The sequence below is a fragment of the Typopeltis vanoorti genome, chromosome 14 (genome assembly GCF_054136105.1).
Source record: "Typopeltis vanoorti isolate ZY-2024b chromosome 14, IOZ_Tvanoo_1.0, whole genome shotgun sequence".
In the NCBI taxonomy this organism is placed as follows: Eukaryota; Metazoa; Arthropoda; class Arachnida; order Uropygi; family Thelyphonidae; genus Typopeltis; species Typopeltis vanoorti.
Genome location: NC_143562.1, coordinates 56,758,963 through 56,772,790, shown reverse-complemented (window position 1 = coordinate 56,772,790; position 13,828 = coordinate 56,758,963). Strand labels below are relative to the sequence as shown.

The 13,828-nt window shown below is 35.8% G+C and overlaps 1 protein-coding gene across 1 annotated transcript in view; it reads left to right on the top strand.

The window, feature by feature from the left end:
• Positions 1-878: 878 nt before the first annotated feature.
• The window catches only part of LOC150099501 (pan-ceramidase-like), a 46,498-nt gene continuing 33,548 nt past the window's right edge, over positions 879-13,828 (top strand). Inside the window, exon 1 of the mRNA XM_090403447.1 lies at positions 879-1,016. Within this exon, the coding sequence (XP_090259573.1) occupies positions 879-1,016 (138 nt within the window). The remainder of the gene's footprint in view (positions 1,017-13,828) is intronic.

Sequence of the window (13,828 nt, the reverse complement as noted above, 5' to 3'; positions counted from 1 at the left end):
ATTAAACATTTCCCAGTTGCATTCATATAGTAGGGCAAGGCTATTTATGCCCTAAAAATTGGTGTCTTGATTGCATATGCTTGTGGGATGATCAAATACACCAGAAGGTATAACAACAGAAGTTCAGCATATTTACAAAATAAACAGAGCCGAGTTCTTAAAAATTTTACCCCAAAATAGGTATTCAACCAATTCTAAAGAAATCTATTTCAATCGATTTAAGATTTCAAAAGATATAAGTTTGTGATGTTAAACATAACTTGTTAAATATAGAACTAACACCAGTATTATATAAATAAAAATTAGATATGCTAAAAATTTGATTATATGACCTAAGTGGTTAGAAATATCGAAACCGGGATATTTCACAACACGTTGATAGGATAGAGATTGTGTCATGATAAACGTTAAAATTTATTAAAGCAGTTAGAAAATAAGTTTTACACCAAAGCGAACCCCGATCTTCTCTCTTTTGTCTGATTTCTCCACTGCACAACTTCCTTTATTAGATCAAAATATTACGTAGTTGTCCCACCAGGTTTAGCGAGATTCATTCTTGACCTACTTACAAAAGCAAGTCTTTGTTAATACCGTCAAGAATGACGGAAGCTTACAAAACTTTTGAAAGTTGCTCGATTTCTTCTGACGTAGATGAAGGAATACGCGATTTTTCCCTCCTGGGTGTGTACTGAAAAGTTATCTATGTTGCTGAGTGTACGTATAAGAGGTGCTTCCCAAAGCTCTGTCCGATTGAGCACACGCACCTGTGTCCAAAGTGAAGTCGTATAGGTGGCAGTAAAGTCGGGGTCAATAAAACTTCACTAGGTGAAGTGCATGGTGTTTTAGTTTACTGGCGGCAACTGATGCGAAGGGGGAAAATGTCTGGTGCGTTTCTTCTGTTTTGTGTTCTGTTCTTTTTACAAGGGTTAAGCGTAATATCCGAGAATTCTCCAGATGTTTATAACATTGGGATTGGAATTGCTGATGTTACTGGACCAGCGGCAGATGTACAAATGGTAAGCGTTTAGTTCTTATTAAGGAAATTCATAGTGCAGAATTGTATGTCGTACTTCTGAACCCAGTACACATTCTCAATTTTCTTTTTGTGTGTGTGTGCATACATTGGAATACAATGCGTTTTTAAGGCACCGTTATTATACCAACCGGGAGATCGACGCGTGTACATTTTCAGAGATTTGAGGCAGCAAACGACATCTCGTATCGAAAGAATTTAGTTTCTAGCAGCTTAAAATTAATCTAGGAAGGTCAAAGCGATCTCTTCAGCGGTTTAAAAGCTTTTTGTAGTAAATATAAAACTGCCTTGTGATGAGCACTTCCCTTTCCAGCATCTGTTGAGCTTTCTCTCTCTCTCTCTGTGTATATATATATATGTGTGTGTGTGTGTGTGTATATATATATATATATATATATATATATATATATATATATATATTGTGTGTGTGTATACAGTTTATATATAAATATTGTGCTTTCGGTGTAGTAACCTATCCTTTCTTCCATAAAAGAAAGCAATAAGACAGCTTCATGTTGCAGACAGAATTTTAAAGTTAAAATCCGGATCATAAGGGCATAAGCTAAGTTTTTATAATGTTTAATTACAGGTATGCACTACTACAACGAACAGTCTTTAATGTTGACCTTATTTCGGCTTTATCCAGTATATATATTAAATGCATACAGCACTAATGTGCTACAGCTTTCGTAACTTATGTACAGATAAGTTCCTCGAGTATTACATGATTACTGTTTACCTTGACTTAGTTTGATTTATCCGATAATTACTAAAAGAAATTATAATGAATATATAAAAATTATAACGCCATGAACAATTGAAATATATGAATCTTCCACAGCAGTCTTGAGATTTTTCAAGGCTAGCGTAACTTCTTGAAGGGATTCACATAGAAAAACCTAATTATAAAATATTGAACTTATGGCCATAATTATAAATATTCCATCTTCTAGACAGGTATAATGAATTCTTTATCAAATATTTAACTTGAAACAGTAGAAATAAATAGTACGATATAAGAGACTCCCCTCCCCCACACACATACAAATATGTAAACAGAGAAATCTCCGTAAATCTGTTTTTAATCAGAAATGTACACCCTCTCACTACATTCATGCGATCCCTAAAATTACTGCACATAATGCGCAACGCTTTATGAATGATAGTTAAAAATACCTGGTATGAAACAGTCGACATGATTACAAGATAAAATTTAATTAGAAACAACCAGTAAGACAATCAGCTATTTATAACATACAAATATCACAATCCACCATAATATTTTTATTTTAAAGGACTAAATATTGGAGTAGAACCAGTGCTTACCAATTGAAATCGGTGTTTAGGTCGTCGATTAAAATTGTGGCACATTTATTACCAGTAAACAGTATACAGCATTTCGAACAGCCCCACCCACTACTCCAGTGGGTGGGGCTGTTCTTCTTCGACTATGAGACGGATAATCGAGACGTTACCCCCCAAAAACTAAGTACGGGAGAATGTAGCCAAAGCTAATAAATGCACGCAATATAGAAAACGCTCTTGGATTCAGTGAAATAAAAAACTAAAAAAAAAAAAAAATAGCATTAAAAAACCTGTCAATTTAACTCTAGTAAAGTAGCTACTATACTGCATTAATTACAAACCTACATATACGCGCTTTTTTTTTTCCTTTAAAGTGCAATTCATAGTAGTGAAAATGATTTAGAGATTTTTCAGTTTTCACACGAGAAAGTGGCTTAGAAATGAACGAATTTTTTATTTTCCGATGCAAATTTGCCATCCTGCTTATTTCGAGACCTCAAGTGGTTAAAAAGTTCCACGTTAAACGGGCCTCTAGGGCAGAATTTTTCGAGTTATGTAGCATTAACCACAGTGTAGTAATATTGTGCTATATATAAGCCGTAACCAAGGATTTACATACATTGGTTAGGTAGGCACATTTAACACGTGCAAGTATTATAAACAATTTACATTATGAAGTAGGCTTGTCTTTGATTTATCCTTTAATAAATTGACGATTGTAAAATACTTAAACATAAGTTGCAACTTCATCTTTCATTAAAAGATCCGATGTCCTAAACTGAATAGATTACTTTCAAGTACTTGTACATTTTAAGGGGAAAAAAAAAAAACAGTTCACAGAATAATTATAAAAGCAACATAAAATAGTGACAATCCAGTGGATTCCCCTTCGTCGAAGCAAACTACTTAATTGAGAAGTTTTGTTTAATACTAGACTTTTTCCTCCTCCAAATTTTTAAGTGACGAAGTAGGATCCTACGTGAACTTTTCACTGCTCCTTCATAAAATTTTAACCTGCCAATTTTCGATTTCAATCGTTCCCCTCCCCTTCCCCTCTGGTCCAAAACAGAATGCGACTTCCAAGATCTGTCACGATGATTGATTTTCCTATCCTCAATGGCGTGTAATTCATGGACTAGCTCCAAGAAGAATTAGAGAAGGCATCAATACCAAGGTGACATTTGCTTGTTGTGGTGTCTTTTAATTTTTTTTTTTTTTTACTATTATTGCTCAATAAACGCTTAAACGGGTTTCACACACCCTTTCTCTTTCAATGATGATCGGGATAGGCCATACCTCCTTACGTGTTGAGAATTTTTACCTTGGAATAAAATGCGTTTTAAATGTCAGGTAATCATTCTTAACACGATGTATCTTCTGCTATTCTGAATTGCTTTAACTCTTCGAGTATTTCGACATTTCCCATGAATTTCTGCAACAAACACAAATTGCTTCTGGCGAAAAGCCAGACAAATCTATTTTTGTGAGATCCCTGAAAAATGCAAGGAAATTTGATTTACAACAGTTCTAAGAATAAATTTCAAATGATTTCTCTGGAGAAATTTCATACGACAGAGTCGTCGGTCGCAACCAGCCACCCAATTCTGAAACAAGTATTATCACGACTTAACTTCCAACTGCTTGCCTGAAAATCCTAGACTCAATCATATTTTTTTTTTAATGATTGAAAATAATTATTTTTAGGGCAATAAAACTTACAAAGAAATTACTCTGCACTTCTAAAATTAATGTTCTTTTGTAATTTTAGTTTAAATACACAAAGTAAAATTTTGCTTCATTCCTCTCCCCACACGCATTCTCTAAACGTAACTTGTGTGAAAATTATTATGCAATACTTTCCTTTTCCGGATCATCGAAGGTAAAAATCTCTCTCAACGAACTTATAAGAGGAGTTAAGAAGCTAGAAGTGAATTTTTGGAGAACAGAAAGAGTAACTCTTCATTATTACAAATTAACTCGGTCACAGCAAGAAACTTGTTGCTTATATTGTCGAGCGTTAAATTATCTTGGCTCTGAACACAGAGAGTGCTTTATGACAGAACACTCTAATGTGCTCAAACATAGTGGTTCTTGAATTAATCATCTCGCGGCCAGGCAAATTGACCGAAACCATGTCAGGACCAGGGATCGAAACCACTGCTCCAGAAGATGTCAGAAATTTCATTTTTCCAATCCGTTTTAAAACTTTACCAAGTAAATGGTGAAGGCCTCGGTAAGAATAGCTTCAAGCTCTTAACCGGTTGTAAAGCTGTAATGATTAAAAACAACTAAAAAAAATAATAATACCACAAACCATATAACAAATTTTATGTTATTAAATGAAAAAAAAATCCTCAATGTTTGCACTAATTCGCACGAAGGATGGCAAGATATAAACTCGTAAGAAACTAAATATGCTAATCAAAGTACCAGATTGGAGAGAGAGAGAGAGTCGAATGAAATTTCTTAAAGAAATCAAAGAAAAGAGTACCGATCTGATAAATCAAGTACTACTAAATATGACAGGTAAGCTCAACTAGCATCATCTAAATTATTAAAGCCTGCTTTGTGTGTTTAAAATAACGGTAGAAGGTACGAATAACAGAAACATTAAGCCTAATTAGCCCATGGAAAATTCTGAGTTGAACTTAGAATTTTGCAGGTGTATATGCGAATACTCCTTAGAGATTGATAACTGCTGAAATGTACAAGGATTATTTTGATTCATAAAAGTAGTTCATTGCATAACGTGAAGAATTAGACCCGTGTTTGTAGCAAATTAATGGCGAAAAGTAATTAGGAATCCCATCAAATATTCTTAATAGGATCACTTCTTGAACTGTCATAGATGAGTTATGGCAAACCAGTTTAAATTTTCTATTAAGTCGCAAAGGTAATTGATATATGGTATGATTTATTTGAATTTTAACAAACGCTTTTAGATTGCATTACACAAGCGTCTACCGACTTAAAATGTGTCAAAGCTACTGATGATCACCTAGTGGGATCAATAGGAAATTTTTTGATTAAATATGGTATTTTAATCTCTAAATACCACTATCAGGAAAATTTCCAGATTACATGAAACAGGAGTCACCTGTTCTGACTTCTGTACAGCTGAATTCCTAAGTTCTTTAGGTGATCTAACGATTGGGAGAGTGGACAGCAAGTATATGCACTTCGGTGAGACATTAGATCGATATAGTGGAATGGATAGATTTTAGAAAAAGCGAATGAATACAAGAATTCATATATTTTAGTGAATTAAAGTTCAGAATCACTGGAAAGTGAAATTGATCATTTTGAATGGGATAAAAATGACTGTCACACATTAAAAACTTTAACACATTCTTCTCAACAGACTCGGTCGAGCAGCTTTCATAGTGAAACTATGTAGACGGAAAAGTTATTACCAGACTCCTCCCTCCAAGGAGGCTAAATCATCCAACCCAGCTACCATAACTTTCTTGAATTCATTCCTGAAGGCAAGCCATTCCAATCAAATCGCACTGCTCCGAGAGAAACATCTGGCTCACCCTTGTTTAAATTACATTCATCATCAATTTAAAAGAGATACTCTCCCCATCCTCCATAAAATTACAAAACCTTCCTTCAGAAAAGTGTAGGTCTATCATATCACTCCTTTTTCCTGCCTGCTAGGGTCTGCATTTCAATCTGTCCTCAATCTACATTCCACAATATCAATAACACCCATTTGCACCTTTCCGCAGTATATGTATCACATCGGAAACCAGGAGATGATCATCTGCGCATAATTCTCCAGGTGAGGCATCAAGGTCTTCTAACGAGGCAAAATGACTCGTTATACTTGCATGTCAATGTTCATCTCAGAATTGTAGTCAACCTGAGTTGGATTTGCAGTCTTTGCTATATGATCCCTGAACTTCAAGATCCCTAGTATATGATCATAGCATAATCCAACCAGTATCGAAATTATCACACTGAAAAAAAGGCGTGCAGCTACGAATTTGCCAAGGGCGCTACTAACCTGCTACGGCACTGATTCCATTGGATATCTTGCACCGAATGCATAACTTAACAGGTAACCATTTTCACATGCCCACAATAATTCTAGCCTCTATTCAAATCATTCTACAAGTGAAAAATGTCAGTCGCATTACTAATTGCCCTACCTACTTTGCATCAGCAAACAGTTTGTCTTCTGTCAAATCCTTCCCGATGTCATTAACGTAAAGACTAAATAACAATGGACCAAGAAGTGATCCTTAGGGTATACTACTGGTCACCTTAAAACTTGCAGACACACAATCCCACTAACACCACTTTGATAATAACCGTCAGTTAGCCACCTTCTTATCTAAGCTAATAATTTATAATCCCCATATTCCCAATCTTTGCCTTCTCAAACATGACTTTCGCTTATTAATAAACTCATGCTGTTCATTACAAACTATAGATTCTTTATCAATACGTTTCTGTACGTGAGCTCTTACTTTTCTAAAATCTTCTACTACAGAAATACTGATAGGTCGATACACCTTCGGTCTTTGCACCGTCCTTGTGCATGGGGGATTATCATGTGTGGAATTTCCTTGTGATGACTCAATCACACAGCGAAGTCGAAGCCAACTTAGCCAAACAAACTTTTAGCATCCGTATTGATATATCGTTTGTTTCTATTTCCAAATTATATATTATTAGGTTTAATGGAATGAATACAGCACAGAGAAACAATTAAATATAAGTTTAAGGGAGCCTATATTTCGTCTGTCACAGATATAATCAGGGATACAATCTTGAATTGTAAAAGCCCACAAACAAGTAGAAGAAAAAAAAAAAACTAATTCCTATTAAGGACGCCCTCCTATGGGTGCTGTTGGGCTGGAAGCCTAAGAATTAGCTTCCCAAATCTTGGTAAGTTTAACGCAACCATATTTAAGATTTGATTGGTTGTTCAAATCTGATTCTAAAATCAGAATTTTAGAAAAAATATTACTATATTAGTATACTTCTCATTGAACGACTTTAATGCTCAAGTTGATACAAATAATGACGAACTGGAAAACATGAGAATTGGAAGACAGAAATGTAAATGGTGAATTACTAATGGAACTGTATAGTGAACATAATTTAGTAATAGGTGACACGATCTTCCAACATAAGAGAATACATGGTAACACGAGTGTCACCAGATGGCAAAACAGAACACAAAGTGCAGGAAAATTATTAATTTCCGAAATTAGTGCTGTTATTGAATTATTAGATTAATCTAATAATTGGTTCTATGTGGTTATGCATTTGAAAAAATAAATAGGAGAAAACTGTTTAACAGACACAATCGATATTGCTAAATTCCAAAATGCTGAAGTCTGTAAGGAGTTTAAGGAATAAATAAATATTAGTAATTTCTTTGGAGAACAGAATATGGAGAATTAAAAGCTAGATGGAAGAAGGTAAAAGACCTTAACAATACAGCTGAACGTGTTTTTAGGATATGTTAAAAGAAAAAAAAAATGGTTATCAATGGAAACACGGAGACTAGTTGATGACAAAAATAATAATAATAATAAAGCTGAAGCCGAGACTAGTTAGATAAATAAATCTTATCTTAAGAGTTAAGTGCTGCTAAAAGCGATAAACGGCTTGGTTTCAAGAACTGGGTATGGAAGGCAAAACAGCTTTAGTCAGATAATTTTTTTTTATAATACCGTATAGCTACTTTCTTCTCCAGAAATTCGTATTTTATTATTATTATTATTACTCCCTCAAGAGAGTCAAGGATTCAATGGAACCATGCATCATCCACACCAGCTGTTACCTTGTCTTACTCATTCACACTAGATGCACTCACTACGATTGGCAACAAGTTCCACTCTTTCAGTTCTATGATAAAAATCAAGCTCTCATCCCTCTTAACCGTAGTAGATAGATTAACTTAACTTCCACAGATGCCCCCCCCCTTGTCTTCTTCCCACCTTCTATATAAAGAAATTTTATCAACCGATATTTTATAGCGCCATCTCAGAGTTTTTATAACCTTCTATCATATCATTCCTCTTTCTCCTATCACTAAATGTCTGCAATCCACATACTCCCAATTGACAGTTGGCTTGCATCGAATGTCAGCATTAAGTCCGTTCCTGTTTAATATTGTGACGGAGGAGGTGATAGAAGACGCGCCTTGGACTATGTTGTATGCGGATGACATCGTGCTGTGTGCAGGATCAAGAGAAGAAGTGGCAGCTAAACTGGAAAGTTAGAGGAAAGTACTGGAAGAGAGAGAGAGGTATGAGACTGAGCAGAAGTAAGACAGAGTATGTGTTGCAAAATGGATGGCAGCCAGGAGACAGATCTGGAGCTGGAAGGAAATGTCATCAGAAAGGTCAGTGACTTTAGATATTTAGGTTCAACAGTGAAAGAGGATGGAGATGCTGAGAAGGAAGTGGGATGCAGGATATAAGCGAGATGGAGGAACTGGAGAGAGAGAGAGAGAGAGAGAGAGATGGCTGGAGGCAAAATCTACAAAAAAAGGCAAAATCTACAGGACAGTAGTGAGATCAGCTATGACGTATGCTATGGAAACTGTGGCCCTGAGGAAAAATAACATCAGCAGGATGGAGGTAGCGGAGATGAGAATGCTTAAGTGGATGTGTGGTGTGACCAGAAAGGATCGTCTAAAAAATGACAATGTAAGGGGAACGGTGAAAGTTATGAACTTAGGAGCAAAGATACAGGAGGCAAGTTGAGATGGTTTGGTCATGTGATGAGGAGGGCGGACGAATATGTGGGAGGAAAGGTCATGCAGATTGATGTGCAGGTGATGACGAAGCGCGGGCGATCAAAGAAGAGATGGAGGGAGATGGTGGAGGAGGACTTGAGGATGAAGAACTAAGATGTGATTACAGCCCAAGATAAGGAGGATGTGGAGGAGACTCGCTACAAACGGTGACCCTACTTAAGTGAGACAAGCTGCAGAAGAAGTCCACATACTCGTAATCTACATTCGTAATTCCGATGTCGTTTTTGTAACTCCTTTGCAGTCTTTCCACGGCTTCTTCATCCCTTTTGGAACCCACGAAACAACCAAATCTGTGCGCAGTGGTCCAGGTGTAGATATCAAGGCCTGTAAAGAAGTAAAATGGCATTCCATATCCTTGCATGTTAATATTCGTTTCGACATCGCAATTACCCTCTGAGTTGTATTTACAGTTTTTGCCATGTGACCTTTTGAAATGCAACGTTCTATAAACCATAGCTCAAAGATCTCTAGCCTCGTTAGTTACTCAAAGCATATCCCACCAATATAATATGCCATTGGATATCTTATCACGACAAAATGCATAACTTTGCACTTACTGACATTTGAATTGATAGCCATTATCGTATGCCCACACCTCCAGCTATTCAAATCACCCCGTAACTGCTGTATATCAGCAGTATCTTTCATTGACGTCTATTTTTGTATCATTAGTAAACAACTGAAATCTGTCACACCGTTCCCAATATCATTAATATATAGATAGGAACACCACACTAATCACCTTAAATATGTCAGATTCACAGCCCCATACACCGCTTTCTGATACCTATTCATCAATCACCCACTCATCCAAGCCAGTGGTTGATATTCCAGTCTCATATTCTCCAGTTTGTGGTATTCTATCAAATGCCTTCGCGAAGTCTAACAGTATCATTCATAATGTATCCATTCCCTTTATCCAACTCAACTGTAACTTTATTATAAAATATGAGCAAATTGCTCGGATGTGATCTCTTCCCTTTAGGAAACCGATGCTGTTCCTTACAAAGTATAGCTTATTTGTCCACACATTTCTGTGTGCGAGGTATTTCCAACTTCTCTAAAATCCTCAGTAAAACTCCAGCGATACTGATAGGTTGATAGTTGGACACATCAGTCTTTTTGCTACCATATTACAATGAGATTAGCATGCATTATTTCCATTCCCGTGGGATCTTTCCTGAGCTAAGACTTAAATAATACAAAAATATCAAGAGCTGAGCCAGTACAGCTGAACATTCCTTTAGCATACGTGCTGATATCCCATCTGTCTGTTGCTGAATTCTTATCCAAGTTATGCAACAGCTCTAGAACTTCTTTCTCATGCACTTGGCTTCATCCAATGTAGTGGTAGCTCCGTTACATACACCAGGTTGATAGATTTTGGCGATATAAGCACTCATTATTTTAACTATTGTATCAGAAACTGATACAAGGGTACTGTCTGCAATCATTAAAGATTATTCTTTCACATTTATTCTTTCTTTTACTTGCAGTATAACAAAATAAAATTCTTTTGGGCTGCCTTTAGCCTGTGCAACTAATTTCTTTTCATACTCCAACTTAGCTTTCTATATAGTACTGGTAACTTTTCTTGCCTGCATTTCATATATTTCAACCTCTCATGATATTCCTTGCACATCTAATGGATCTTGCTCAAGACTGTCAAGGAACCACGGATAATATTATGAGTTTGTCGCAATTTCTAGACTTGTAGTAAAGCACAACTTCTCCTGATCAGAAGTTCCATATAGTTGGCTACTTTCCACAGTACAGCATAATCACTATCACCAACTGGCGGCAAAACAGCCACATGCTTGAATGACACATCTTCTGACGCTGTGATCAAATCTAACACTTGTTGACGCGAGTTGCTTCACATGCTGCTTGAGAAAGTTGTCTCGCAACAGTGCAATAAATTCTCATTCGTTCTTATGAGTTTTTTTCTGCCCAATAATTTAAGTCGCCCATACTAACTACTCGTTTAGTACTCAATGGAGATGCATTTCTTCATCCCTAGCAAACGAAACGCCTTATACTTCTGACATCAATTATTAGATGTGCTCTATCCACTGGGCTAAGATATTTGGGAAAAAGACATTTTCTGGTGATAGGAATAATAGTAAAAATGCCAAACAAAGGAGGAAATCTTAATAATTAAAGTAGAATAAACCTGCTTTAGCAAATTTTTTTAAATATTTTTTCAATAATCCTCAATCTATGTTCTCGTTGATCTGATAATGAGAACATAGCAGTCCGGTTTTGGGCCTTTAGATCACGTATAGACCAGATTAAGAATTAATCTGGGCTATACTAATCTGCCTTAAGAATAACAACTGAATAGTCTGAATTTAACTCCTATATTACTGTTTGTAGATTATGAAAAGGCCTTCGATTCCATTGCTAGAGATTGTGTGGAGTGTACTTAAAAATAAAGGAATGCTACAGAAGATAAATTTCATAAAGAAAGATAATAATATTCCAATAACAGGTGTTACATGAATAGTTGTCACAACCTTCTCAAACTGCATCTGGAATATAAGGATGCTTGCTATCATCCTTATTTGCATTGATCGTGTTACCAGACAGAAAAACAATCACATTACAAGAAGAATCGCTGAAAGTTAGTTTGAAAATAAATACACCTAAAAGGAAAGAAATGAGAATCGATGTGAATAAGAATGTGCCAAGTAATGAAATGGAGGAAGGGAGAAAAAAAAAAAAAAAAAGGATTTAAAAGGCAAGTGCATATGCCAAACTTAGATTTATGGAAAATGACACACACACAGTGCATGTATTAAACAGTCCTTTTATACATATGTGAAACGTGGCTGGTTCTAAGGAAATGCAAAGAAAGCTACAAACATTCATAAACCGATGTCTAGCGTATATTTCGAATATAGCAGCCTCGAATTCTTACTAATGAAGACCTCTGGGGGGGGGGGGAATTCAGTTTTGTAAAAAAAGCTGACTTCTTGCTGATTCAGATGCATTGGACATATGTCATAAATCAGGGCTGTGCAAAGCACGGGTCGCATATGGCCCGCCTGTGGGTTTTGATTTTCACAAGCAAAAAAATAAAATAACAATTTGAATCGAATGCGTATTAGATATTTTAATTCTATCACTAATCGATAATCTCGATGTTGATAATTTTATTCGGTGTTTTTACATCATTATATACCCACGTGTTTTTCAAATATTAGATGCGTCAAAGAAGCGTTCTTATGCTGTTTTGTTCCAACGCGCATGCTCCGTGCCCTCAGGGGGAACGTGAGCGCGCAATTAATGTTGTTCGTTTGTTCAGCTTTCGAGGTTGTGTCACTGCTGCTCACCAAATTTCTAGATACGCATTGTGATGCGGCCCTCGGATTACCTAAGGTTGGATAGCCCTGTCTTAAATCATCAAATATGTGCCGAGCAGCACTGAAATAGAATCCACAAGGGAAGAAAAAGCCCGGCCGTCCAACAACAACAACAAAAAAACATGATGGCATTTTAGATTTTAATAGAATGTGAGATGAGCTGCTGAATTATTACCAATAGCAAGTATAAGGAACCGATGGAAAATATTAAAACTCCCAATGTTCTTGGCATTTGGGAAAGAACTTTTTCTAGAAACAGAGGAAAAGTAGTAAATAAATAATAATAATAAAAAAAACAGAAATCAACCAGGCATAAAGATATTGCCAAGTTCTCAGCCTGTGGATCAATTTTCAAGTTAACTTCATGTATCGCACAGTAGACGAACTCTGAATATTTTAAAACCAATTCTTAAAATTAGTTCCAAGTGCCAATTAAAAAAAAATAAATAAATAAAATTGCTAATCTACTTTTTTGCAAAAACTAAACTTTACATTTATGTGAAAATCCATACTGCAAATGCCACTAAATTTTAGTAATTAATCTAATTTGGTAATTAATCTTCACAGACTAGGAACGCTTTGCATGCTGTATGATCAAGAAAAGATCTTCTTGAATGGAATACCCTTGTGTTTCTGTAAACTCATTCCAGAAGAACCAAATGATACGTATTTTAAGATTACTGCATTTCTTCTGAGCAAGATCCGACGGTGTGACGAGTTGAGCACTTGCATGCGAAGCTGATGTAACGAAAATAGAGAAATTCCCGAGAGAAATAAAAGGATATTTCGACATATTTTCTATCAAGTTATGCACTTCTAATATGGATTCAGCCGAGTAACACAAAGCAGTTGCAGATTTAGCCTTAAAATATACCGACAATTTGAATGGGGCAGATGTTTTGAAGAAATATACCAAACACAGCCAAGTCCAAAGATTTTGTTGCAACTGATTCATGAGTATAATCATTAAAATTATATCAAAATACCGAATTATCGTGACATGCGAGTGAAGCTTCAGTAAACTCAAACTGATCTAAACTTACTTTTTTTATGAAGTAAATATTACAACTTGAGGCTTTTCGATTTCACAGTTAAAACAATATCGTACGGGGGACACAGCCTTTTTCAATGTCACCTTAAACGCAGGAAAGATTCGGTCATGCTCTGCATTTTTTTTAACCGTGCTAATTATTTCTAATTTAACAATTTTGATATCTGAGGATGCCATTGTAACCAGTTGGAAGATCACAAACTCCTGTTGTTTATCAAACTTTCAAGGTGAAAAGTTAGTGCAGTAAAAAATAACTCTTTTAACTCGTCACTAGAGCTTGAATAAATCGCCAA